General features: G+C 59.3%; 1 protein-coding gene across 4 annotated transcripts; it reads left to right on the top strand.

The window, feature by feature from the left end:
• Window positions 1-813: 813 nt before the first annotated feature.
• On the top strand, window positions 814-27,164 carry TMEM201 (transmembrane protein 201). 4 transcript variants are annotated; one of them, XM_034954835.3, is made up of 11 exons: window positions 814-1,103; window positions 7,959-8,079; window positions 8,925-9,119; window positions 10,515-10,691; window positions 13,184-13,533; window positions 14,148-14,351; window positions 19,633-19,865; window positions 22,147-22,218; window positions 22,800-23,099; window positions 24,047-24,184; window positions 25,281-27,164. In XM_034954835.3, the coding sequence occupies exons 1-11, from the start codon at window positions 991-993 to the stop codon at window positions 25,376-25,378; spliced, it is 2,001 nt and encodes a 666-aa protein (XP_034810726.3). In that variant the 5' UTR covers window positions 814-990; the 3' UTR covers window positions 25,379-27,164. The 4 variants fall into 4 exon arrangements, with proteins under 4 accessions (XP_034810726.3, XP_034810754.3, XP_034810733.3 ...); XM_034954863.3 differs by lacking the exon at window positions 25,281-27,164 and adding an exon at window positions 23,309-23,367 and having other exon boundaries at window positions 818-1,103; window positions 24,047-24,180; XM_063594881.1 differs by lacking the exon at window positions 814-1,103 and adding an exon at window positions 1,284-1,830.
• Window positions 27,165-27,719: the final 555 nt, after the last annotated feature.

Here is a 27,719-nt window from a genome sequence, read left to right as displayed (position 1 = left end):
TCTCTCTCTCTCTCTCTCTTTCCTTTCCTTTCCTTTCTTTTTTGAGAAGGAGTCTCGCTTTTGTCGCCCAGGCTGCAGTGCAGTGGCGCGATCTCGGCTCACTGCAAGCTTCACCTCCCGGGTTCACGCCATTCTCCTGCCTCAGCCTCCCGAGTAGCTGGGACTACAGGCGCCCGCCACCACGCCCGGCTAATTTTTTGTATTTTTAGTAGAGAGGGGGTTTCACCGTGTTAGCCAGGATGGTCTCGATTACCTGACCTCGTGATCCGCCCGCCTCGGCCTCTCAAAGTGCTGGGATTACAGGCGTGAGCCACCGCGCCCTGCCTGGATCTGGCATTCTTTCTAATGGTTGCATTATGTTCCGAACTATGGCTGTCCTATGATTTATTCAACCATGTCCCTATCCGTGGATGATCGTGTTTCTAAAAAGCTAGTTTTTCAACCATTAGAGCGGCTCAAGGAGCTGCTAAACAGCACTGGGCGCATAGGCTGGGTTTGACTAGCCAGGATTAGCGAGGGGGAAAAAGACTAATTACAAGCAGTTGCGTACTCTGGAGATGCTCCCCTTAGCAGAAGCTCGGTGGACTGTCTGCAGCCAGACCTCCGGGCCTGGCGGCTGGGGCGGGAGGCAGAAGGCGGGGCTTTCCTACAGGGCTCCGTGCCCCGCCCTCCCCGCGCCGCCTTCCACCTCCGGCCGCGCGGGGGCGCTCCCGGGCCGGCGCTGTCGCTTCCGCCGCCGCCCCGCCCAACCGCGCTCACCCCTCGTCCCGATTGGCTGCGCGACGGGAGCGCGCCGAGTCAGGGGGCGGGCCCGCGCCCGCTACAAAGCGGCGAAGGTCACGGCGCGAGGAGGCGCGCGTCGCCGCCCCGCGTCCCGCCTGCGGCCCGCGCCCCCGGCGTCACCGCCTCCTGCCCGCCTGCCCGCCTGCCCGCCTACCCGCCTACCCGCCTACCTCCCTGCCGGCCTGCCGTCCTTCCACGCGGAGAGCCATGGAGGGAGTGAGCGCGCTGCTGGCCCGCTGCCCCACGGCCGGCCTGGCCGGCGGCCTGGGGGTCACGGCGTGCGCCGCGGCCGGCGTGTTGCTCTACCGGATCGCGCGGAGGTGAGTGCATGGTTCGGCCCCACGCGGCCCTCTGCGCCGCCCGCCAGGCCCGCCCCCGCGCCGCCCCGGCCCGCTGCCCCCCTCGGCCGGGACCCGGGCTGCCCGCGGGCGCGCGGAGACCCCCGGCGCGCGCCGCCGCCCCCCGAGACCGGGTTGAGACTGCAGTCGGGAAGCGGCTGCGGAGTCGAGTGGGGCGGCGGGGACTCCGGGAACGTGGGGTGCGGGCGAGAGCGCCGCGCGGGGGCCACAAACTTCCTCCGGGAGCCGCGGGGAGCTGGAGCCGGTGCGCACGGGCCGCCCCTGCCCTCAGCCCCGTGCTGGGCCCCGGTGCACGGCGATGCTGGCGATCGCGGCTGGCGCTTGCTGCTCGGCATGTGACGTCCCGGGTGTTTTTCTACACGCCTCGCATCCGCGCGTTTCAGAGCCACAGCCCCTGCTTACGCTAGAGCAGCTGAGGGACAGGGAGGCTCAGTAACTTGCTGTTAATGAGAGGAATCATGGTTTGAGCCGATGGAATCTGCAGGGCAGACCCCGAGGCTGGGCTGCCTCCCAGAGGTGGGCAAGGCCTGAGATGCCTCCAAACAGTTCAAGACGGGCCGGGGCCACCCTCCTCCCTGCCCGGCTCACGGGCCACGCGGGCCCCCGGGTTCAGATCCGGCCTCTTTCATCGGCCTCCATCGCCAGGCATAAAAGCTTAGTGGCCTCTTGCTTCAGCAGAGCCTCGCAGGTAGCTTACTGTTTCTCCACTTGATCCACCTTTCCAGAGGGCAGGGGGGAAAGTGGGGTTGTGAGAACATCCTAGAAAGAGTGGATGGGTTTGCAGCTTCGGCAAGGGATGCAATGAGCTCACACCCTTAGGAAAAAGGGGAGAAGGGACTTGCCCACTCAGCAGCAAGTGGCAGAGCTGGGGTTTGAACCCTGATCGTCTGGCTGGTCTGTTTGTTCTTCCTTAACACATACCGGTGCTGCTTCTCTCCTCCAGGGAGGAAACGGGGAAAAAGAAGTACAGGTGGTTGAGTCACAGAGGCTTCCCAGAGGAGGAAGGCATGGGAGGGACATCAGCTGTGTCTGGAGGATGGGCCAGATGTGACTGAGGAGGGTAGCTGGGGATTGAGTGACCCCAGCCCAGAGGTCCCTGACAACACAAGTCTCTCCATGTCGGTTTCTGCTGGATTTCTGGAAGTTGAGCATCTGCAGGACCAGCTTGTCCAAGCCGGTGGTTTTATACCCAGGGGACCGAGGTCCAGAGACCTCAGGTGATTTGCTCACATTCCCAGAGCATGTTGCCAGCTGAGCTGGTCCAGCACCTGGTGTTCTTCCTGGACGAAGCCGCTTCTCAGCTAACCCAGGATGGGGGGTGTTGCCTCAAGGATGAGAGCCTGGGGGAGGGGATAGTCTGCCAGCCACACAGCACCTCCGTTGTGTTTATTGAGGCTGGACTTGGACTGGGTGGCTCACTGTGCCACACACTGCAGCTGTCCTCAGGGATGCTGTCTCCCCTTCCTGCCCTGCTGGCCACAGCTCTCCATCTCCTGGAAACAAGAGTCTGGGGCCTTGGAGAGATATTGGGCTAGCTGGTGCCAGGGGAACTAGGAGGGTGCCTGGAAGTCCTTTCACACCCCTGACGACACCAGCAGGTCACGGTGTGGCATTGAGACCCTTGCTGTTGATTGGGCTGAGAAGGGCCAGCCTTTCCCAGGATGCTTTAAGATGTCCTCATAGAGCACTGGGTTTCACCTGGAGGTCATAAATTGGCCACTGTCACGATTCAGAAGCCAGACCAACCTAGCAAGAGGTTGAGCCTTCCTCCGAGGAGGAGAGTGCTGTGACAGCGAGGAACCAAGCATTGACTCTGGCTGCAGTGTGGGTTTTGAATGACCCTCGGGAGGGCATGTAAGGAGAGCTGTTTTTGGAAGGCGACTTGGCTGGGTGGGTGTTTGCAGGCTCAGCACAGAGATGGACAGAGAGGAAGATGTAGAGGGAGTGGGCAGGTCAGCCCCACCTTGTGCTTTAGGACTGGCTGAGGCGCATGGGAAGGAGGCTGCTTCTCTGAAGGACTGAGTCCTCCCACAGCCTCAGTCAGGGCCCGCCCTGGCTTCCCCACGCATGGAGTCCTCTCGCTTCCATGGTTGTTACTGATGGGAGCAGCTGATGGCTGTAAGCACAGCACACTGTCTCCTCATGAAACTGCCAGGGCGGGCTCTACTGTTCTCCCATTTTACAGATGAGGAAACCAAAGCTTGGGGAGGTTGGGCTACCTGCCCCACATCAACTGGCTGTTAAATGGCAGGGCCCTGCCTCACACCAGAACTTCAGCTTGTCAGCCCAGCTTCAACCTCTGGGTGCTCACGGAGCCCCTTGGCTGCTTCTCTGCACCTATGGGAAGCCACCACGGTCAGCACAGTTGGGGGGCAGATGCCCCAGTTTCACTTCCCTGTGTCCAGGCCGTTGTGAAGTCTGTGGCTTCCTAGGCCTCCCTGTCCCCTGGACGCTGCTGCTCGGGTGCCTGTCCTCAGCCCTCTTCAAACGATGCCCAGGATCCATGCTCTGCCAGCACATCCCTGCACACACCACCGCCCCGCCTCCGGGGCTTTGTTGGTGTTTACTGGGATTGTCTCCTTTCTAGTGTTTGGGGACAAAGAGGATGCAGCCTCCCAGAGGATATGCAGCAGAGCCTCATTCTGGAAGTCAGAGTCCCCTGTAACGGCCCTTCCCGTTTCCAGGCTCACCCCTCCCACTCACTCTCCTGCTGCTGCGCACTCTCCCTGAGCAACCGCCGCACCCCGGGCATACATTGGGTGGTCCCCTCCCTCTGCCGTCTGCCCTGCTGGTGAGCACAGCTGTGCTTCAGGGCGACCGCAGATGCCCCGCTTATTGGCCTCTGTCCTGTGGCATCTGTCACCAGCTGCCCTGGGAGGTCGTCGTTCTTGTCTTGCTCATGTTTGCATCTCTGCCAGCCTAGGGTGGTGCTTGCTTAACTGATGGGATGTTCCGCTCGCACCAGGAACGACCCTAGAATGGTGGATTGGGGTGTTTTCCATCCTGATGTTGGAGTTGCTGCTGTGGATTCAAGTATGTTTTGCTTGGAGATGGGCTGGAGGCGCTGGCAGTGCTAAGTTCTGAGTTGCATTTTGATGCTGCTGTCGCTGAAGCCCAGGAGGCCCCTTCTCTGGTCCTTCTGGTTGAATGAAACACGGTGTTGCCCACTTAAGCGGGAAGTGCAGGTGAGGAGCTGCTTGGGAGGCTGGCCTCTGGCTCCCTGGCCCCTGAGGGAACCTGACTCTTACAGTCTTTCCAACCCCCCACTGGGGCCAGCACACAGTGTCCCAGGTCCCGAGCAATGTGCTAAGGCCCCTGTCTGAGGAGGTGATGATTTCCCAGGGCTGGGCAGAGACTCTGGGAGCTGGCCAGCCTGCTACAACCACTGAGCTCCCCAGGGCAGGGACCAAGCCCCATCCAGTGCCCCCTCTAGCAGGTGCCCCCTACCTGGTGCTTTCCTAGGCTGAGGACCCAGCGCTGGGCTCGCACCTAGAACAGAGCCCCTCCCACCTGCAGGGAACAGTGAGGCATCCTGCAGGAGCTTTGTTTCAATACATGTCCGTGCTCAGGGCTCTGGAGTGGTGTCATCATTAAGGACACCTGCCTGTCTTGTTTTCCCTCAGTGTGTATGTTGGGCTTGTGGACGGGGCAGGTACAGAGCATGCAGCTGCCCTAGCTTTTTCTTAGGGACCCATCTCCCACCGGGCTTCCTCAGGCTTCCCAGGGGCTCGGCATCGAGCTAGCAGGAGCCGAGATAGTGGCCTCCAGGCCCTCGTGTCCACCCATCAAATGGGACCCATAGGGCCAGCTGCTATGCCCCCAGAGCTGGAACCGTTGTGGGCAGGGGCAGCCCCTCCAGGCCCAAGCTCCTCTCTTGCTTGTGTTGCAGGGACATTCTGTCACGTTACCTCAAACCTTGCCCACCAACTGTGGTTTGTCCCAGAGTCAAGTTAAGGACGGAGGTTGTTGGCTTGCAGAAGAGAAGTGGGCTGAGGGGTTTATCAGGGAAACTTGGGGGCTTCTCCCAGAGCAAAAACAGGGTCCAGCCTAGGCTGGCTCAGAAGAGATTGGCCCAGATGCTGCCTCAACAGGCCGGGCAGAGGCAAGCATAGGCTAGGGGCCAGGACTTCCCCCACCTGCGTGGGGACCTCGTCCGAGCTGTGGACAGTGTTTCACATGCGGTCATGTGTCTGACGCCGCTGTGCTGGTGCCTGGGGGACCTGCAATTCATGCCCAGCTCCCCATCGACCCCTGGCCTACCTGCCTCTTGGGACCTTTCAGGGCTTGCCCCCAAAGGCACTGTGGGAGAGGACCCCCTGGCAGGTAGGGCCCGCCTGGCCAAAGTGGGTGGCAGCTGCTCTGGCCACGAGAGAGCCCACCCCCAACTTTAGCAGGGATTACCCAGGGCTGAGAGTGACAGGAGTTAGAGCTGCTGGCCCCAGGGACAAGGGCTAATCCCTTGCCTCCCCCCTCTTCCAGGCCGCCTCATTCTAGATCAGTGGAGCCATTTCCCTAGCAACAGAGCAGGAGATTCAGAATGGAAACATGACTTCCTGGGGTGGGCGGGGCTTCATGGCAGGCGCCCTGGACAGAAGCCACAGCCCCTGCTCAGCTATCATTGGTCCCCTAGGCAGGCTCAAGGGTTGACCTTCCTTTTCAAACAGGGTAAGAGAGCTGAGGGGCCCTCCGTGGGGATAGGAAGCCTGTCACCCAAAGTCAGTTGGGTGCAGAGCCTTGTCCGGCTCAGGGCTCTGGGGTGGGGGGTCACACAAGCAGGTCATCACCCATCAGGACATGCCCCCGTGCACAGTTACAAAGAAGCCTGTACAACAGCTAGTAATTAGCACAGGGAAGTCCACGTGCTTAGTTGCCCGAGAGTGCTAGATGCGGGCACCGCAGCAGAGCAGGTCTCCACATGCCCCAGAGCGAGTCTCCTTCCCTGGCTGTTCATGTAGTCGGCGCCCGGTGGCGCTGTCCTAATGCCGAGCACTGAGCGCCTCCCTGCATTCTCCTGTAGGATCCTCACAGTGGCCTCTCCTGGGGCAGGGACGCTCAGCAGCCCCCTTTGACAGGTGAGGGATGAGACTGCGGCCCTAGAAGGCAGAGCTGCTCTCCAAGGCCATGCCTGTTGCCATACTGCCTGCCCAGCTGGCTGGCTCCGTTTCGTCGCTGGTCTGCAGGCCTTGCCCACTGTCTCCATGCTGTTGACAAGATACAGTGGTCCTTGTCCTCTGTGAGGGCTTGGGCCTGTGCTGGGGCAGGGGGTGTGGGGTGAGAAGGGTGTGGGCCGAGGCTGCTGGGGGAGATCCCAGCTGCCCCTGTGGGCCCTGGGCCTTCCCCGCAGGGCCTGGTCCCATCTCCCCTTCTCTCCCAAGCCTCCCCCAACTCCATGTAGCTTGGCTTTTTTGCGTACATACTCTAGGCCAGTCACTGTTAAGTGCGTCCCACGAGCAGTCCCTTGTGAGGGAGGTGCTTTTGTCCCCAGCTGACAGGTGATCACACATCTCCCTTCATATGCCCCTGGTCAGGAGAAAGGGGTGGAGGGGAGGGCCGGGCAGCAGCAGTAGTGTCAGAAGCGGGAGCCCTGCTTCCCAGGGCCCAGCCTCCCCCTCAGGCCCCTGGCCAGCCCGATGGGTTAGCGACAGAGCTGGCTCTTTGCAGAGCACAGCACCTTTCTGTCTTGTGTCACTGCATCCTTGCAGCATGCAGAAGCTGGGGGTGCTGTGGTTGCCCCCACTTCACAGATGTGGACACTGAGGCTGAGAGTACAGGAACTTCCTGGGGCTCCGTCCTCCTTTCTCTGAGCAGCGCCTCAGGATGAAAGGCCAGAGGGCCGTGCTCTCTGGTCCTGTGGACGGGGGGCCGTCTGTGCAGGGAGTGGCTGCCCACTCTGGCAGGGGCTCAAGCAGTGTCCTCGAGCTGGAGGTGGCCCCTGGGGGAGAGGTGGAGAGTCGGAGCAGCAAAGCCGGGGCCCCAGGGCTCCCACAGCTGCTGCCTGTCACCCACATTGTTCCTGGATTTCCGGAACTGGGGGGGTTTTTTGGGCAGTGGCGGTCTCTCTGCCCACCCCTCCCCAGTCCCCCAGTGTCCCATAACCAATGAGGTGGGTAGAGGGGGGCCCAGAGCATAGATCCCCCAGTGTCTGGGCTGGGATTATCCCGAGGCCCCACCTGTCACCACACGTGTAGCCAGCGAGGGCCACTGTCCTCTCCACCAGAGAGGGTTGGCCGCAGGCTGGGCAGCTGTCACTTGCTCCCTCCCCTCAGCCTCCTTGGCTCTCACATCCTGGGACTGTCTCTCTCTGGAGCACAGGAGGCCCCTTTCAATCTGGAAGCTCCCTGGGGCGCACCCTTTCTGCAGCCCAGGATCAAGGACCTCGTGGGGGAGGGGTGGTCCTAGAACCTGGTCCCAGTCAGTCCTGTGGTTTGGCCAGCCCTGGCCCCTGTTGTGCTCCATGTGTGAGCCCCAGGCCACCAGGAGCTGGTGGCCCTGGGTCCCCATGCGGCCGCACTGGAGCCTAGGGATCTGGTGAGGCTCCAGCTGGCCTCCTCCCCTTGAAGACTGAGAAGCCCAGGTTGGCCGTGGCCTCCCTGTCTGGTCCTGGGTGGATGCAGCCATACCTAGTCTGCGTTCCTCTCCTTCAGAGCCCTTGTTCCTCCTGCTGTTCTGGGGCCAGCATCTCCAGCTTTGCATCCCCAGATCCCAGATCCCACTCCCAGCACCCTTTCCCTGGTGGCCCTGGGGCAGGGCATGGAGGTCCCTCTCCAGCAGGTGCTGGGGTCTTCCAGGCCAACCCGCACTTTCCTTGGTCCACAGGATGAAGCCAACGCACACGATGGTCAACTGCTGGTTCTGCAACCAGGATACGCTGGTGCCCTATGGGAACCGCAACTGCTGGGACTGTCCCCACTGCGAGCAGTACAACGGCTTCCAGGAGGTGTGGGTCACAGGCAGGCGGACGGGTGGGCATGCGGGGGTGGGGATCTTGAGATTTGCACCTTGAGACCACCCTGTGTTCCTGCCCTGCCCCGGGGCTCATGGACCCCACACCCTCATACCCTGTCCTCTCCAGGCCCTGAGCATGGTGTTTCGTGTACATCGTCTCACTCGATTCTCACCACTGCCCTGGCGCTGTCTCCTCACTTGAGGAGGAACCCGACGCAGGGAGCCATGGCAGTTTGTCCAAGGTTATACCACTAAAAGTGGCAGATTTGGGGTTCACACCCAGGTCTTTCTGGCTCTGCATCTCATTCTCTGTACTATATCAGGGCTAGCAAACCTTTTCTGCAAAGGGCCAGATAGTATTTTAAGCTTTGGAAGCCATTTGGTCTCTGTCACAACTGCTAACCCTGCTGGGCCACTGTAGGTAATACAAGAGTGAATTAGCCTGGCTGTGTTCCAATAAAACTTGATTGCGGAAACAGGCAGCTCCTCCACGGGTCATAGTGTGCTGTCCCCTGGACTAGACCAGGGTTTGCAGACTGAGTTCCGAGAGGGTAGGGCTCTGAGGACAGATGCTGGCTAGAGGTGTGTGGGTGGGCGGCGGGCTGCAGGCCCTGCTCTGTGCTCAGGCTAGGTGGCTTCACTCGGCATCTGGGCCTTTGGGTTCCATGGAGGTGTCTTGAGAAGAAAAGCAGCTGCTGTTTGCAGAAGAAAAAAAAGAATGGAGATGTTTGAGATCTACCATCACTTGCCTGGAGCGGGGCGGGCCCCCAGGGACATCACCAAGCCTGAACCAGCTGGGAGGGCCTGCCTGCCTCGAGTCCCACCTCTCTCCCGCAGAACGGCGACTACAACAAGCCGATCCCCGCCCAGTACTTGGAGCACCTGAACCACGTGGTGAGCAGCGCGCCCAGCCTGCGCGACCCTTCGCAGCCGCAGCAGTGGGTGAGCAGCCAAGTCCTGCTGTGCAAGAGGTGCAACCACCACCAGACCACCAAGATCAAGCAGCTGGCCGCCTTCGCTCCCCGCGAGGAGGTGAGGCCGGGTTGGGAGGGCAGGGGTCCTGGCTGGGGCCAGGGATGCTTAGAGCAGCCGGGGGACAGGCACGTGCAGGGTGCTGACTCTGGTCCTCTGGCCCCTGCTCTGCTAGACAGCGGCTTTTCTGTTCTGAGTGCCCAAAGGGGCCCCCTCATCCTTGCCACTGCCAGCACATTCCAGGATGTGTTAGTTCTTCTGACCCCGTTGGAGCTGAGCTGCTTCTCCCCATGTCTTACAGTCACTGCTATCGGAGTTCCAAGCCTAGGAACACCGTGGAAACCCCAGCACCTGCCAGTCCAGAGGAATTTGTCCCTGGGCAGAGGGAGGAAGGGACCTTGGGTTCCAGGTGGGGCCCTGTTGGACCCACTCTGTCCTGTTTCTCTGAATCAGCGTTGCCTGCTGGTGGCCCCGGCAGTCTGCTGTGGGGTTGGTGGAGGATGCCACTGGCTTCTGGGAGGAGGAGGAAGCTAGACATTGCTGAGAGGCTTGGCATTAAGGAGCTGGGCTGAGCTGGGAGCCTCACCTTGCCTGTGCCCTCCATGGAGTCCAAGAGCCTTGCTTACTGGCTGCTCCTTCCTGCCCTCGGCCAGCCCAGGGAGTCCTGTCACCTCAAGAGGCAGGTCCCAGCTGGGGCCCAGAGACACTGGCTTTCCTGGGGTCCAGCCTGGGAGGGAGGGACAACAGAGGTGAATTCAGGCCAAGGCAGGGATGGGGAACCTGCGAGAAGGGGAAAGCAGGGGTGACTTGGCAGCCAGGCAGCTTTTCGGCATGCTTGGTCGCAGCAAGGGATCACACTCCTGACCCTCCTGGCCCTGCAGGCCAAAACGTTTGCTTCCTCAGAAACAGGGAGGGAGAGTTGCAGTGCTGCACGTCTAAGGGCTGAGAAGGAGGGGACTTGTCTTCTGGGCTATTTCAGAAGCTGAAAGAAACCTTCACCTGCCACAAAGACAGGCCTGGCCAGGGGCTCTCTAGCGTTCAAGCGGAAGGGCAGGCGCCACAGTCTGGGTTGTCCATCTGCCCCACTCCAGGCAGTGTCAGCCCGCAGCCACCTTCCCCCATGTTCACCCACCTTCTTGGAGCTCTGCATCTGGGGAGCAGACCCTGAGCTCCTGGCCTGCGGGTGCGTCCCTGGAGCAACAGAACCTTGTTAGTGTCCCCATCACTTGTGGGCCGTGCCCTGGATTGGCTCTAACTCCCGGTAGTCCACATGGCTCTACACAGTGGGCATTTGTCCTGTTGGGCAGAGGGGAAGCAGGTTCAAAGTGGGGTTGACTTGCCCCCGGTCATCCCCTGGTAAGTGGCAGGTCAGGATCTGATTCCACGTCTGACCTGTAAGATGGAGGCAGCTCAGCCACCCCTGCAGATGCCGAGCCTGTTCCCCCAACCCCACAGGGCAGGTATGACGAGGAGGTCGAGGTGTACCGGCATCACCTGGAGCAGATGTACAAGCTGTGCCGGCCGTGCCAAGCGGCTGTGGAGTACTACATCAAGCACCAGAACCGCCAGCTGCGCGCCCTGTTGCTCAGCCACCAGTTCAAGCGCCGGGAGGCCGACCAGACCCACGCACAGGTGAGAGGCGGCATCCACAGGGCGGGGGTGGGGGCGTTGAGTTTGTTCAGGAAACCCTCCCAGGAGGCTGGGCACTAGTGACCAGAGGGTAGCTCTTCAGAGCTGAGCCCCTTTATTTTTATTTTATTTTATTTTATTTTTGAGATAAAGTTTTGCTGGGATTACAGGCACACGCCACCACGCCTGGCTAATTTTGTATTTTTGGTAGAAACGGGGTTTCTCTGTGTTGTTCAGGCTGGTCTCGAACTCCCGATCTCTGGTGATCCGCCTGCCTTGGCCTCCCAAAGTTCTGGGATTACAGATGTGAGCCACTGCACCCGTCCTTTTTTTTTTTTTAAACAGAGTCTTGCTCTGTCACCCAGGCTGGAGTGCAGTGGCACGATCTCGGCTCACTATAACCTTGCCTCCCAGGTTCAAGCAATTCTCCCGTCTTAGCCTCTCGAGTAGCTGGGATTACAGGCACCCGCCATCATGCCCAGTTAATTTTTATATTTTTGTAGAGATGGGGTTTCACCATGTTGGCCAGACTTGTCTTGAACTCCTGACCTCAGGTGATCCTCCCACTTTGGCCTCCCAAAGTGCTGGGATTACAGGCGTGAGCCACCATGCCTAGCCTTTTATTTATTTTTAAATTTTATTTTTTGAGACAGTTTCGCACTGTCGCCCAGGCTGGAGTGAAGTGGCGCGATCTCGGCTCACTGCAATCTCTTCCTCCTGGGTTCAAGCAATTCTCCTGCCTCAGCCTCCTGAGTAGCTGGGATTACAGGCACGCATCACCACAGCCGACTAATATTTATATTTTAGTAGAGATGAGGTTTCACCCTGTTGCTCAGGCTGGTCTTGAACTCTTGAACTCCTGACATCAAATGATCCACCCGCCTTGGCCTCCCAAAGTGCTGGGATTATAGGCCTGAGCCACCGCACCCAGCCTCCAAATAACTGTTTCCATCATTTTGTGAAGTTCTCACCAAAAATTCCTATTGTGAGGTTTTTTTGTTTGTTTTGTTTTGTTTTGTTTTGTTTTTTTGAGACGGAGTCTCGCTCTGTTGCCCAGACTGGAGTGCAGTGGCGCGATCTCGGCTCACTGCAAGCTCCGCCTCCCAGGTTCACGCCATTCTCCTGCCTCAGCCTCCCAAGTAGCTTGGACTACAGGCGCCTGGCTAATTTTTTGTATTTTTAGTAGAGACAGGTTTTCACCGTGGTCTCAATCTCCTGAGCTCGTGATCCGCCCGCCTCAGCCTCCCAAAGTGCTGACATTACAGGCGTGAGCCACTGCGCCCGGCCCCTATTGTGATTTTAATTGGAGCTGACATAAATGGACAGATAACTGTGGCAAAAGTTAACCTTAAAAGTACAGTAGTAAGTTATTCAGACCAGGAACAAGGCAGACAGAATGAGAACCAAAGGCCCCAGGAGAGGGTCCACCTGGTGCCTTGCGGTGCAGACGTGTGGCAGGGCAGAGGTAGCACGGCTGTGTCCCAGCTGCAGACTGGAAACCACATATCAATCAGACCCAGGTCACATCTAGAGACACAAAGGGGTGGATAGGAGTTTCCTTGTAGGGGTAGATTTTACTACTTAACCTCCTTGCTACCATACCAGATTTTTTAAACAACCAGAATATTCTATCAACTGAGTACTATGATAAAAATTAGTTTTAGCCAGATGGTCTTGGGCTCAAACCCTGGAGCCACTGCATACCAGGTGTGGGCTTTCTACATGGCCCTGTGCAAGTTTCTCAGCTTCCCTGAGTGTGGTTTCCACAGCTGTAAATGGGTCCAGGGCTTAGGAGTGCACCACCAAGGCTGCTAGGAGGACGAATGCAAGTGCCAGGAAAGTGCTGAGAAACAGGAGGGCCACCCCTAAAACCCATGCTCAGATACGCACATAATAAATGCGTGGTGATACCAGTCACTCTCCCGGGACACCCACCCTGGATGACATGAAGGGGCCTGGGGAGCAGGATAGGGAGGTGGCCCCATGGGCATGTTGCTTCCCCAGAGTAAAGGAAGGGGCTCAACTTGGCTGGGCGCGGTGGCTCACACCTGTAATCCCAGCACTTTGGAAGGCCGAGGCTGGTGGATCACCTGTGGTCAGGAGTTCAAGACCAGCCTGGCCAACACGGTAAAACCCCATCTCTACAAAAAAAAATACAAAATTAGCTGAGTGTGGTGGTGGGCGCCTGTAATCCCAGCTGCTGCGGAGACTGGGGCAGGAGAATCGCTTAAACCCAGGAGGAAGAGGTTGCAGTGAGCCAAAATAAGGTCACTACGATATGGAAAGTCTTCTTTAAAAGGAGAGGGTGGTAGAGCAGCACTCCTCCCCGCCCAGAAGTGAGGCGGGCCGGTGGAACTGAGTGGTGAGTTTTTGAACCAAGCCCAGGATGTGTGGGAACATGGGTCTGGCCAGAACCCCGCACAGACTGGCACCGGTGATGGCTGGGGGTGGCTCTGTGGCCGTCTCACTAACCCGCCTCTCTTCCTCCTCTGCAGAACTTCTCCTCCGCCGTGAAGTCCCCGGTCCAGGTCATCCTGCTCCGTGCCCTCGCCTTCCTGGCCTGCGCCTTCCTACTGACCACCGCACTGTATGGGGCCAGCGGACACTTCGCCCCAGGCACCACTGTGCCCCTGGCCCTGCCACCTGGTGGCAATGGCTCAGCCACACCTGACAATGGCACCACCCCTGGGGCCGAGGGCTGGCGGCAGCTGCTGGGCCTACTCCCCGAGCACATGGCGGAGAAGCTGTGTGAGGCCTGGGCCTTTGGGCAGAGCCACCAGACGGGCGTCGTGGCACTGGGCCTACTCACCTGCCTGCTGGCAATGCTGCTGGCTGGCCGCATCAGGTGTGCATGGGGCCAGGGCCAGGAGTTGGCGGGCAGGGGACTGTGTGCTGGATTACTGTCTAGGGCGGGGGCCAAGAGACCCCACTGGGTGCACAGCCCTAGGCTGAACTCCACCATGTCACTGGTACAAGGCTTGGTCCCAGGGGCTGGGAGTCGTAGGTGAGGTGAGGCTGCAGACGCCCTCTGAGCCAGCCCCGTGCACACCCGCTGTGAGCTGGGCCGGGTTGCCTCCTCTCTCCTCCTCGGGCTCTGTCAAATCAGGATGACGATAACCACCTGCCTCCTGGGTTGTGGGGGCTCACGTGGGGGGCTCTGGGGTTCCCTGAGTGGGAGCATGTCCTGTGAGTGCTGTGTCCCCGTCGCCCCTGCTCACCGACTCGGAGGAATTTTCCTTAGCCCTGTTACAGGCTAGAACTTACAGGCTGAGGAGAAACACTGACCCACCTGCTCAGAGCCAGGTAGCATGTGAGTGTGAGGGGATTCCGAGCCCACGCTGTCCCCTGGCTCTGGACTCTTCTGAGCAGGGCCAGGTATAGACAGAGGAGGCAGGAAGGAAGGCGTGGACCCAGGAGGTCTTGTCCTCCCCTGGGGTGACCCCGCTGCTTCCCTTTCAGGCTCCGGAGGATCGATGCCTTCTGCACCTGCCTGTGGGCCCTGCTGCTGGGGCTGCACCTGGCTGAGCAGCACCTGCAGGCCGCCTCACCTAGCTGGCTAGACACGCTCAAGTTCAGCACCACATCTTTGTGCTGCCTGGTTGGCTTCACGGCGGCTGTGGCCACAAGGAAGGCAACGGGCCCACGGAGGTTCCGGCCCCGAAGGTCAGAGAAGCAGCCATGACTGCGGGGGGAGGACACACGGATGCTCAGGCCCAGGCTTTGCCAGGTCCGAAGCGGGCCCCTCTCTGTCCTGCCTCTTTTCACCTGCTCACGCCCTCCCACCCCCACCCTACAGCCCCAGGTCCTGGCCCAGTCCCTCCACTGCCTCGAAGAGTCAGTCTGTCCCGCCTTTTCCTTTCGGGCACCACCAGCCATCCCCAAGTGCCCTGTAGCCACTCACCACTGCTGCCACCTCTCTGGCCAATGGCCCTTTCACTGGCCTGGTGACTGGAATGTGGGCAGCGCCCACACAGGCTCTGGCCCGTGGCTTCCTACTGGCAGCTCCAGGCACCCCCCTCTCACCACGCCGTTTGCTGGCTCTGACACTGTTGGGTGAGGGTCCTGGTCTTGCTGTCTTCCCTTCTGGCCTCTGCACAGGGGTGGTGACAGTGGCTGCAGGCTGGGCCCCTGGCGTGCCCTGACCGTGCAGCAGAGTGAGGCTGGGGCAGCAGAGAGCCCCAGCCTCACCCCTGAGGAGCACCTGTGGTCTGTCCGCTTGGTCCTGCTTATGGCTGGACCGGCCCTGCAGGAGGTGGTGGAGCCGTGAAGGAGGCAGAGCTGCAGCTCTGTCTGCTGCTTAGCCTCCTGCTCCGAGACCCTCCCGAGTCCCCGGAAATGGAGAATGCAGTTCTTGGGCCCAGCCTGGCCTTCGCCATGAGTTTGGGGAGCGAGACCCCGCCTGAGACAGGCAGTAGGAGCCTGTGCTGACCTTGGGGAATCTGAGCTTTTCCAAGGGTAAGGGACCCAGGGTATGCAGGCCTTCAGTGACATCAGGTCGTTGTCATCCTTTCCCTCCCTGACCTGTCATGAGCCTCTGCAGGTGCCTGCTCACCATGGCCCAGCGCCACTCTGTCCTCCGACTCAGGTGAGGGGGCAGCCCACAGACCTGCTCCTCAGTAGCAGGGCCTGGCCAGGCCCCTGCTGTTCTCAGCCTCAGTTTACCATCTATGAAATGAGGTGGACCCCTCTCCATAGCCCTTGGGTGCCAGCTCAGTGGGTGTGGGGATCACATGAGGTGGCTCATGAAGACACACTCTGGAAGTCGAGGGGCTGCCACGTGCAGAGGAAGTTCCTGGCCTGGGGGCTTTATCCAGGGGTCCCAGTCGAGAGTGGCCCGAGGCCGTCCCTCACCGGGCATGTTCCCTCTGGCTGCCCACTCCCTCGGGGCCCGCATGTCCTGCCACTCGCCACTCTGAGCACGAATTCACCTTCCAGATGTGGCCAGGGTGTGCCAGCTCCTCTCTCCTGTGCGTTGGAACCCCGGGGGAGGCAAGAGCAGATCACAGGTGCATGAGGGTTACACCCGTCACCTGGGTCTGCCAGGATGGGTTGGGGGGGCAGGTGCCAGGCCTCACTGCTGTGAATCTGCCACGCCTGGGGGTCCTAGAGGCTGCCCCACCCCAGTGATTGGGTAGCAGCTCACATCCCACCCAGCTTCACAAGTGAGGAACCCAGGTGCATCGGGAGACCCTCGGGGGCTTCTGTGGCCTCTGTGCCCAATGACCTGTGTGGCTTCAGACAAGGCCCCAGCGTTACTGGGCTCAGCTTGTTGTTCTGTGTGGAGCGTGAGGTGAGAAAACCCCTCTGAAAAGATGTGGTCGGGGCCACGCTTCCCACTGGTTCTGCAGTGAGGAGTTGGGGCGGGTGAGCCAAAGCGTCCCCCCGTGGTGTCTACCTGAGGGGCAGGGAACCGCCTGCCTGTGCACTCACGCCACCCCCCAGCCCACAAAGAGCCCATCTGAGAGAAGGACGTGGTGGAGCCAGGACGGGAAAGCGTCCTGTCGGCTGGCCATGCTGTTGCTTGCGTCTCGAATCTTCGGTTCTCGAGGAAGTGTTGACAGTGTGATGCTAATTTCTGCTTTTCTTGGCATTGGGTAGAAGCAGGACATCTGTGTGTATGTGTGTATTTAAATTAGATTATTTATAATAACCAGAGCCAGCCCTCGCGCTGGCCAGGATCCTCCTGCCGAGCTGATGTCGCTCCTGCCCTCTGCCGGGGTCCGGAAACGACATCTCAGGAGGTAGCTCTCAGCAGAGTGAGGATTCCTGCCTTTTGTAGAGTTTTGTGTGACTTTTTAAATTATTCATGTGTCCCTTAAAGTTTCACTACGTGGAGAAAATTCCAGCACCAAGTGTTGTGGCAACAGCTGAGAGAGTGCAGGCACCACTGTGTTGTGGCTTGTTGACCGGGAATGTGTCACCCCTGCCAGGGAACTCTTCTCCTCGCGGGGGACTTGGGATGGCCATCAGACCTTCTAGGGTCTGGCTGGGGTCATCCTAGGTTTGGGTGACCGTCCCTGAGACATAAGCGAGGTAGATTCAGCCATCCTCACCCTCAGACTTGAGGTCCCCACCCAGGCCAAGCAGGACCCCCGTACCCCTTGCCTGGGAGCAAACCGCCAGGACGCAGCCTCCACGCCGCACCTGCCGCACCCCGCCCTGCCCAGGAAGGAACGCGTGACCTTTCTGTCTGTGACTGTTGCTGAGTCTCTGTCTCATGTCGTAGAATTGTGGATAATTGTCTAGTGACCCTCTCATCACTGTAACCATCGCGCCTGGCCTAGATGTCGTGTTTTGGATGCTGTGTTTTCAATAAATGCCTCTGGGGCCCTGCTTTTACCCGCTGGCGTCAGGTGCCGCGTCTTTCTTCTTTTTTCTTTCTTTCAGAAGGTCTCTGTGCCAGGGCTGGGGTGGGCAGCTGTGTTTGGGGTACAGACACGTCCACAGGAGTCAGGTTTGGGAGCCAGTGACAATGACACCAGCTGGCTCGGGGCCCGGCTCGCCTCCTCGCCTTTGCTGGATCATATTTTTTCCGTCTCAATAAACTGTTGCTTAAAACGTGGTCTCTCCCCTTCCACTCCTGATGTGGGCTGGGATTGGGTCGGAGAAGACCAGACATCTCCCCTTGGTGTCAGATGAGCGTATCTGCTCCGGCACTCCCCAGAGCCAGCATCCAGGCCTGATCCTGGCCTCTTAGTCCCTCTCTGACACTCCCCAGAGCCAGCATCCAGGCCTGATCCTGGCCTCTTAGTCCCTCTCTGACACTCCCCAGAGCCAGCATCCAGGCCTGATCCTGGTCTCTTAGTCCCTCTCTGAGACGTGGTTTGAGGGCACAGGGCAGTCGGGGGGGTCTTTCGCCAAAGGAAATGTCAGCACCTTTGGAGTTCTCCAGGGTCCAACAGATTGGGCTCCTTTAGCTGGCGGAGGCTCGCTGGGGCCCCTGTACAGAGTCCAGCCCCTCATGCCCAGCCCTGTGAGCGATTTACGAGGTCTTGCTCGTTGAGTGATGTTCCCACATATCACAGTGAGGGAGTCAAACTGCGAAGGAACTCCCCACAGCACCATCTTCAGTGGCACCAAACTGGGAACAACAGCCCCTGTGCCAGGTGGCCAGGAGATTCAGCCTTTAAGCACTGAGGCAGCCCCGGATGGTGTGAGCAGGAGCTGGGAGGAGTGGGGATGCACTGGCAAGACCCAGCCACTCCTGCTGGAGCCCACCCTTTGGGGCCAGGAGCTGCGTGGCCCAGCTGACCACCTCATACCCACAGCCCACTAGGACCCTCCTTTCACGCGTCCCCCAACGGTACTCTCAGGTCACTGGGGGACCTGGTCACCCTTGGCTGACTCTTGGCTATGTCTGTGCTGCCGGGCAGGGTGGGCACAGGAAGCCCAGCGCAGAGCCCTGCCCCACAAACTCCCTCCCATGGAGGGTCATGCCCCAAGGTCCCAGCAACACCTTCACTGCCCCTGCCTAAAGGTGCCCTCAGGGTCATTCCCTGAAGTTGCTGCGCTGTCCCGCCAAATGGAATCAGAATTCTAACATGACGACACAAAATCTCATCTTCTGTGTAGAGGTGGAGCCTTCCCTGGAGTCTTGGGGGCAAGCAGCGGGCGCTGGGCCTGGGAATCACAGGTCAGCAGGCGGAACAAGGATGTGTCCAGTCCGGCTGACCGGGGCCTTCCCCAGGGTCCCCAGCTCAGCTCCTGCCTTGATGCCCACATTCGCCAAACATGGCCTCGCCTTTGGTTCTGAAGTCCAGGTGGTCTCCTGGCACCTTGGAAGGCATTAGAAAGGTTACATGATTCTCCGGGAAGTCAAGAGCTGGCCCCACACTTTCCTTGTAAAACTTTTTCAGAGGGAAAGTAGCTGGGAGGTTGGTGGCGCGCGGCTTGGCTAGCGATCCCCGAGCATGCAGTCGTGCTGGGCACAGGTCCCTTAAGCAGCCCCCGGCTCCTGCAGGGCGTGGGCCAGCCTGCCCGCTCACCAGCACGTTGTCCACTGGGCTCATTTGTCCCTTGGCACCGAGGTAAGGCTGGACCCCCGGAGCTCCGTCCAGACGGTGGACTAATGTATTAACTGCCTCTGTCCCTCTCTTCCCTCTGTAATTGGGTGCCTTAATCAGAAGCATGGTTGACGTTCTGGCGTGGGGCCATCAGGTCCTGTTGTGTGATTTGTACCATCTCGAGTTAAAGAGACACTGTCACCTTCCGTCTTTCGGGCAGCCTTGCGGTCGTGGATGGGTCTCTTCTAACTTCGGTTTTGGCGTTGTCCCGTGAGAGCCTCTTCCAGGGGGTTCCAAGGCCTGGCTGCCCCCCAGTTCTGCTCTACCAGGAACTTCAGAGGAGTTTCCAGAGTGCAAGGCCAGAGAGCAGGAGGCAGCCTTCTAAGGGCAGAGCTGTGGAGGACTTCCAGGAATCACACCTGGGAACAGAGGGTGCCCAGAGCCGTGCTGGGGCCTGACTTCCTATGATCCAGGCCCGTCTGGGAGATGAGCCAGGATGTCCCTGAGCCCGGCCGCTCTGTGGGAAGGCTCGGCACAGAACAAGAAGTGGCAAGGAGTCCAAGTCCATTAACCTTCATTGAGTGCCTGGCACGGGGCTGGGCATTTTTGCTTCAAGGCGAAAGGGTTGGCATGAGGTTGGCAAAGGCGACAGTGTCACTTTAATACCGAGACTCGTAGTGGAGATAGTTTGCTGTGAGCCGAGGGGGTAGGAGGGGGCATGCGGGGAGGGCCGGGTCTTGCTGGCACCTCCCAGCCACCCGCTCCTAATGGCGTGAATGTGGTCGGATTGCTTTTCTGCTTTAACTAACGCACGCCTCCTCTGGGACCCCAGCTGAGGCCCCCACCTTGCACTGTGGGAGAGGGGTGGGACCCACTGCAAGGCTGCCTCCAGGACCTCCCGCTGACCCTCTTCTTGTCCCGTGCCTGACGGGCCCTTGCAGGTTCTTCCCAGGAGACTCTGCCGGCCTTTTCCCCACCAGCCCCAGCTTGGCCATCCCTCACCCGAGTGTCGGAGGCTCTCCAGCGTCTCTGTTCATCCCCAGCCCGCCCAGCTTCCTGCCCCTCGCCAACCAGCAGCTCTTCCGGTCTCCTCGACGGACCTCACCCTCCTCATTGCCCGGCCGCCTCAGCCGGGCCCTCTCTCTGGGAACCATACCCTCTCTGACTCGAGCAGGTAAGGGGTGCCCAGGCATTGGCAGACAGTCAGGGCTAGGGGCAGCTGGGACAGAACTGTGGATGGGTACATAGTGTAGGGAGGGCCGGGAGTGGTTAGTGTTCCTGCTACAGAGACAGGCAGCACAGAGCTTTGAGCCTTAGTTCCCCCCAAAGAAATGAGACTAGCTAGGAATAGGTGGCTCATGCCTTTAATCCCAGCACTTTAGGAGGCCAAGGTGGGAGGATGGCTTGAGGCTAGGAGTTCAAGACCAGCCTGGGCAACATAGGGAGACGCTGTCTCTACAAAAAAAGTTGTTTTAATTAACTGGGCATGGTGGCGTACACCTATAGTCCCAGCTATTTAGGCTGAGGTGGGAGGATCGGTTGAACCCAGGAGTTGGAAGCTGCAGTGAGCTATGATCACGCCACTGCATTCCACCATGGGCAACAGAGCAAGACCCTGTCTCAACAAAAATAAAAATAAAGTGCCCAGAATTGCCATATCATCTGGGAGCCCCAGCACGGCCCCTTAGTCCCAGCTCTGGTGACATGACCTTGGGTAAATGTGTGCACCGTGCTGTGCCCTAATCTTTTCCTCTAAAATTGCAACATGCCCCTCAGCAAAGGGGGCCACTCTAGTTATTCTAGGGGAGGAGATGCTGATAACAGCCAAGGCCCCTCTCCTCTCGTGCAGTTAGAGGGCAGGCCATTTTGCACACACGCCAAGGTTTATATTAGGATGCTTTTGCTTTTCCCCTAAGCAGAGATACCCCCCTATTTTCAGGGCACCCCAGCCTGGTGGCACTTGAATGGAACTTGGGGTGGGAGGTTCCAGGAGCAGCCCTGCCCTGGGCCTGAGCACTCCGAGTAAACTCTGTGCGCACTGACCAAGGTGGCAGAGCTCAGGGACTTCTGTTTCAAGCCCCTTGGGAGGGGAGCGTGGCAATCCCAGGGCCAGTTCAGGCCTCCAAGGCAGGGGCTCCTGCCCACAGAGAAGAACAGGCAATCTCCCTGTTAAGGCTCAAGGCAGGGACACAGTAGTGACCTGTCTGAGGTGGCAGCAGAGGTCTTGGGGCGCAAGCTTGTCTTGGAGTGTCCGGTGACAGATGGGACCCCAGTCTCCATTGCCAGAGTGGGTCGGGGGAAGGAGCCCGGTCTCCATCGCCAGAGGGTGGGTCGGGGGCAGGAGTTCCTGCAGGGCTTTGGCTCATGTATTCAGAGACGCGCTGGACCGGGCTCAGGTGCTGTGGCCAGAATCCAGCTTGCTGTCTCCCTGTCTGTCCTCAGTCCGCTTCTCTGCCACACACCTCATCCCTGTGTCCTGCAGCCCATGCCCAGCAGGAAGACGGCCTCTCCCAGCATCCATAGAATGGATTCTAGAAGGACCCTGGTTGGCATGCTGGGTTCTTGTGACCACCCTTATCCAGCCTATCCCCTGGCCTGGTGAGGGGAGGGTTATCTGCATGCTGCAACAGACCCTTCAGAGCCCACAGGTGGCAACAGGACATGAGGCAGTCCCTGGGTCCCACATTCAGCTCTCAGCCAGCCACTTGGAATTGGGGCCCCTGCCCTTGGGGTGCGTGCACCTGATTTAGGAAAAGGCAGCGTGGTTGGTGATCCCTGGGGTCGAGAGAACAGGCAGTTGGGGTCTGCAATTAGTGGAGAAAGTGGGACTAGATGGCTGGAAAAGCAGGCCCTTCTGTGGGAAGAAGGGCATGGAACGAGGAGTGGACAATATGCCCGGTGCCGACTCTTCTCACCACCTGCTGTGAGCCTCAAGTTTCTTTTTTTTTTTTTTTTTTTTTTTGTGAGATGGAGTCTCGCTCTGTCTCCCAGGCTGGAGTGCAGTGGCGCCATCTCAGCTCCCTGCAACCTCCGCCTCCCAAGTTCAAGTGATTCTCCTGCCTCAGCCTCCTGGGTAGCTGGGACTACAGGCACCTGCCACCACGCCCAGCTAATTTTTTGTATTTTCAGTAGAGACGGGGTTTCACCATATTAGCCAGGATGGTCTCAGTCTCCTGACCTCGTGATCTGATCTGCCTACCTCAGCCTCCCAAAGTGCTGGGATTACAGGCATGAGCCACTGCGCCCAGCCCGAGCCTCAGTTTCTTTATCTGCAAAAAGGGAACGTGCCCAGCACCCCTCAGACAGCAGTCCGAGGAATCCGTGAGCACCTGTGTTCCCATGAAAGCACATTTGTAAAGAGCAAAGGCTGGATTGGGATTTCGGCAGAGCATTTGTGGGGGCCTCTGCACGTCATCCACAGGCCTGACGTGTCGCCCGCTTCTCTCTGTCTCCAGACTCCGGCTATCTGTTCAGCGGTAGCCGCCCACCATCTCAGGTGTCTCGATCTGGGGAGTTTCCTGTTTCAGGTGAGGAAGACAGAGAGCTAAGTGGGGGACGGGGCAGCATGAAGCCCGGGCGTTCCAGAGCACAGTGGTTTGTGTGAGCTTTGGGGTCAGACAGACCCCAAGTGTGTGTTCACATCTCAGCCCTGGGCAAGTGACCTACACACCTGTGCCTCAGTTTCCTCTTGCGTGAAATGGGAATGACAGTCTCTAGGATCAGATGGTACCATGCTGCTCTGCCGTCCTCAGTGGCAGTCACGGCTGGAGCTGGTGCACCAGGTGCCAGCTGGCAGCAAGGCCTCGGGTGAGCTGGCCTTGTACCTCCAGGGTTTGCTGCTATCTGGCCTTGCTCTCAGCTGTTGGTGCCCGGGGCTTTGGATGGAAATCAAGGGCAGAAGGCCATGGCTGAGGCTCCGGGATCTCTCCTCTCCCTCAGGTGCCTGGTAGAGGGCACCTCTCCTCCTTCAGCTTTGCAGCAGGACGTCCCCCTGTCCCCAGTCTCTGCACCTTTCCTGTCTTCCCGGGTTAATAGAAGAAAGCCCCCAGAAATGAAATAGCGCGTCGTAGCGTTGCAGTGACAGGAGCATCTTCCTCCCTCCCTCCAGATTACTTCTCTCTTCTGTCGGGGAGCTGCCCCTCCTCCCCACTCCCTTCCCCAGCGCCTTCCGTGGCTGGCTCGGTGGCCTCCAGCTCCGGCTCGCTGCGCCACCGCAGGCCCCTCATCAGCCCTGCCCGGCTCAACCTGAAGGGACAGAAGCTGCTGCTGTTCCCGTCACCCCCTGGAGAGGCCCCCACCACGCCCAGCAGCTCCGATGAGCACTCGCCTCACAACGGCAGCCTCTTCACCATGGAGCCGCCCCACGTTCCCCGGAAGCCACCCCTGCAGGACGTGAAGCACGCCCTGGGTACGGCCTTCTGACCACCCCAAGGGGCCGTGGGAGGGCCTCTGCTGCCGAGAGGCCTGGCTGTGCGGCGGTGGGGGGGCTCATCCTTGCTCTGACTCCGGTGTGCGCCTTCCCACCCTGGAGCTCTAGGCACCCCATTCCAGCTCTGGTGACTTGAACCCTCTGGGACATTGACCTCTAATGGCTGATTTCAGTTTCTCCTTTTGCAGTTGACCTTCAGGGTCCTCTGTTTCTTGGAACTGATCGAAAACACATCACGCATTGCCAGGTGCGTGTGGTCACAGATAGTTTCACTCAAATGGTGCTGTATGCAAAGCATTTAAAATGTTTACAGTTAGCCCCCAGCCTTTAAAACCTACAACTTTCAACTTTCACATGAATTTGTAGATTTCCTTTTTTTTTTTTTTTTCGAGATGCAGTCTCACTCTGTCGCCCAGGCTGGAGTGCAGTGGCGTGATCTTGGCCCACTGCAACCTCCTCCTCCAGGGTTCAAGAGATTGTCCTGCTTCAGCCTCCCGAGTAGCTGGGACTACAGGTGCGCACCACCATGCCTGGCTAATTTTTATATTTTTAGTAGAGATGGGATATCACCATGTTTCCCAGGCTGGTCTTGAACTCCTGATCTCAAGTGACCCACCCATCTTGGCTTCCCAAAGTGCTGGGATCACAGGCGTGGGCCACTGCGCCCGGCCTCGAATGTTTAGATTTCCCACGTCTCTTTCGATGTCAGAGATCTGGTCACCTTGGGCCTGAATACTGGCAGACAAGAGGTGGCAGGACAGTTGAGCAAGGACCTGGCCCCCCACTGTCCAGGGTGGATGAGTGGCTTGGGACAGGCTGGCTCACCACTTCTGACAGCTGTCCTTAGAGTGGAAGTACAGCTGCCCCACGTCTGTCCCTGGAGGGAGCCGTGAGCGCCACTGAGAAGCACACCCTTCTCTCTGCAGACCTGAGATCCAAGCTGGAAAGAGGCAGCGCCTGCAGCAACCGCTCTATCAAGAAAGAGGACGACTCTTCCCAGTCATCTACCTGTGTGGTGGACACCACCACCAGGGGCTGCTCGGAGGAGGCCGCCACCTGGAGAGGTCTGTACCCTGAGGTGCCGGAGGGGAGGGGGTTGGGCACACATCCGAAGCCACCATCTCCCCCTGGGGGGTCCAGAGCGCTGACAGAAAGAATCTTCCAGGACATTGCAGTCCCTGAGTGGCCGACAAGTAACCCACCCGGCGCCTCTGAATCCAGGGTCAGGGACTCAGTAGACGGCACTCCCCCCCTCGGGATTTGGGCCCCGATCTGCACTATTCCAGTAGCTTCTGGCCCCAGGCAGCTATTTAAATTAACTGAATTAAAATTAAATAAAGTTTGAAATGTAGTTCTTGAGCTGCACTAGCCACATTTCAAGTGCTCAGTAGGCACCTGTGGCCCGTGGCTGCCATTTAGGACACATACCGAAGGCTGCCATCCTGGCCGGAAGTGCCCAGAGAGCCTGGGTGCACCGGGACCACGTCACGCTGGGGCTGCAGCCTGCACCGGGTGCCGAGCTGCCTGGCTCAGATCCCAGGTTCTCTGCTCACTAACCCTGGGGCTCAGGGGCAAGAGACCAGATCTGTGGTACACATCATCACTCCCTGGGTGGGGAGGAGGGGGTGTGTGTTGAGGGAGATGGACAGATCAGCAAGCAGGGCTTTTCCTGGGCAGGTCATTTTGCACTGACTCTCAAAGCCAGTGCTGCCCCAGGCTGGAGGGTGGCCCAGCAGCTTGGAGGCCTTGGTAAGAACGCAGGCTGCGGCATGCGGCAGGTGGACCTGGGTTGGCTGCTTATTCCCTTGGAGGCCTGGACGGGGTGCTCCTGTTCCCAGCCCCCGTGACCTCATCTGTAAAGTGGCCATTGTGGTCACTGCCTCATCACCCAGGCCCCAGCTCATGACAGCCCAGCCCATGGCCTTCCTGGCGGCTCAGGGTTAGGAAAAGCTGTGCCTTCAGGGAGGCAGGGAGTGGGGGTCTTTCCTGCTAGGGAAGCCTTTGGCCAAGAGAAGAATTGGAGGTGAGCCTCACCAGTCTCGGAGAGTACCCTGGGCAGAGCCTTGAGCTCCCCACAAACCGCATGCTCTAGGGGGCTGCTCAGCTGCACAGCGACCCCACCCACCCAAACAATGTTCTGACCAGGTCTCTGCTTTGCAGGTCGTTTCGGCCCTTCCCTGGTCCGGGGCCTCCTGGCCGTGAGCTTGGCCGCCAACGCCCTGTTCACCTCGGTGTTTCTGTACCAGAGCCTGCGCTGACCCACCATTGGAGCCCCTTGGAGGGGAGCAACCCGGTGCCTGCTGCTTCACCACTGCCGGCCTCAGAACCCTCCCTGGAGGGGCTGCCACCTCTGCCCTCATCTCCAGGGCCTTGACCTCACTGGACTGTGACTGTCCTCAGGACACCTGCCCCTCCTCACCTAACAGACTGCAGGGCTGAGCGTGTGTCTGAGGTCACACTCTCTGCCCGCCCACCTCCTTGGCTGACATCGGTTGTGTTTGGTGCTGACACTCTGATCCCGAAGCCAGGGAGCCCCAAGGGGCTGCATGACCCTGGGGTGCCCCACACGGTTCAGCCCTGCCTGGCAGGGACGCCAGTACTACTGTAACTGCAGCAGGAGCTGCCCGGCCTGCCTTCCAGCCCCACGCCCACAGGCGTAGTCACATCTTTGTACTGTACTCCCCTGTCTCACCTGGGGCAACCTCAGAGCCCCACTAAGCTGAAGGCCCCCTGGGGGAGGGGGAAGCATGGTCCTTATCATCTGCCCTGTCTTGCCCCTTCCTGTGGAGTGGGCAGAAGGGCTCCCAGGATCCTCAGAGCTCCCAGGTCTGAGCAGCCAAAGGCCCAGCTGGGCCTCCAGGACCAGCGCGAGCCTCTGCCCCACCCTCCCCTGCCACATGTGCCCCGCTTTGTGACCTCTGTGGAACTTCCTGGAAGCAGCCCCTTTACCCTGAGAATGCGGAGAGCCCTGGCCCTCCTCGCCCTGTGTTTCCAGGCCTGCACGTCTGGTCCTTCAGCTGCACATGGAACTGCAGGGCAGGCTGGCGGGGGGCCTTCAGATCTCAGATGAGACTGCACCCCTTCGCCCACCCTACTGGGCACCTGCCTCCCTTCAGCCCCTGAGAACTCCATCTTCCCCTAGTTCTCCTGCCCAGGAGCCCCTGAGAACCCCATCTTCCCCTGGTTCTCTTGCCCACTCCCCTGCTGGGACTCCTTCCTGGCACTGAGGAGGGGCACTCCCAATGCTGTGAGGCAGCGGGGAGGGACCGTGCACCCGTGGCTATCAGAGCCCCTCCGCTGTCCCACCCTGGGCCTGGGGCAGTGTGTGTCTGCTGGTCATGTGCTGATGCCAGTTGGGGAGGAATCAGCTGTCTCGGTGGATTCTGAGACTCACTGTGGGGCGGGAAGAAGGGTCTTCACTCTGCCATTCAGGGATAAAGTTTAATTTTATTTTTCTACACATTTTGCCAGGTCAGGCATTTTGCTAGTAAGCAGGATGCCCCCAACTCTCCCTGCCATGGAGGATTTTTTTTTTTTTAAGCTTTGGGTGCTTTTTTAATACTTTTTTTTTAATGTGGGAAGGAGCTTGCTCTGATGTCACCCTCCTCTCCCCTGACTCCTGTCCTGAGAGCTGTGGATGCCGCCTCCTGCTCTGCCTACCCCCGAAACGTGGGGAATGGGGGCCCCAGGACAGCATCAGGACTTTTGAGTCCAGCTGCCAGCAATGGTTCCAACTCGGAGGCAGCGCCTCTTGGTCCCCATTTCTGTATAGCAGGCGTGTGTGCGTGTCGAGGTTTTTTATTTTTTGCTTAATCAAACTCCATTCCCAAATGCACTTCATCTCTGGCTCTGAGGGCGCTCCCTCCTCTCAGCCGGGCAGCCTGGCCTCTCCTGCCCAGACCTGTGGTCCCAGCATCCCCCAGAGCCAGGGAACAGGCCCAGCGGGAGGGGGTTTTATGTTTTGTTTCAAACAGAAAACACAACCTTATTTTTCTTTACAAAAGCAAAAAAGGAAACCAAAAAAGATACAGCCTTTGAATGATGCCTGCTGGCTGTCTGTATTCGTTTGCTTGGGCAGCTCGGGCCTTCCAGGTAGGGCAGGGTCCCTGCTAAGGGGGCTCTCATCCACTTTGTCTTTCCTCTTCAATGGGGGGTTCTGGAGTGGGGGCCTCGGGTTGGGGTGGCCACAGTGTGACCAGACAGTGTCCCTGGAGGGGCTTAGGGATTTGGACAGGAGACTCGCTGTCTGGCTGAGCCTGGGCCGGAAGGACACCCCAGAGTTTGCTGCGCAGAGAAGGGTGTCCAGGCAGGAAATGCTCAGCTCAGCTCTTCAGAAAAGCCTGAGCCCACCAGCCATCCCTGACCGTCCTTGCCCCTGGCTGCAGGGACCACGGTCAGGTTGTGAAAAAGACCTTGTCTTCCTCAGAGAGGGCTTAGAGCTGCTGCACGGCTCCATGCTGAGGCGGCGGGGATGGGGAATGGCCGGGGTGTCACAGCACAAGCTCTGGGGTCACCTTTCTGATGACTGGGATCTGCATTTCTGTTGGCTTCAGTTTGACACGAGAGTAACAGGACGGCCATCCAGGGCTGATATGGGGA

The sequence above is a fragment of the Pan paniscus genome, chromosome 1 (genome assembly GCF_029289425.2).
Source record: "Pan paniscus chromosome 1, NHGRI_mPanPan1-v2.0_pri, whole genome shotgun sequence".
NCBI lineage: Eukaryota > Metazoa > Chordata > Mammalia > Primates > Hominidae > Pan > Pan paniscus.
This window is presented reverse-complemented; position numbering and strand designations above follow the sequence as displayed.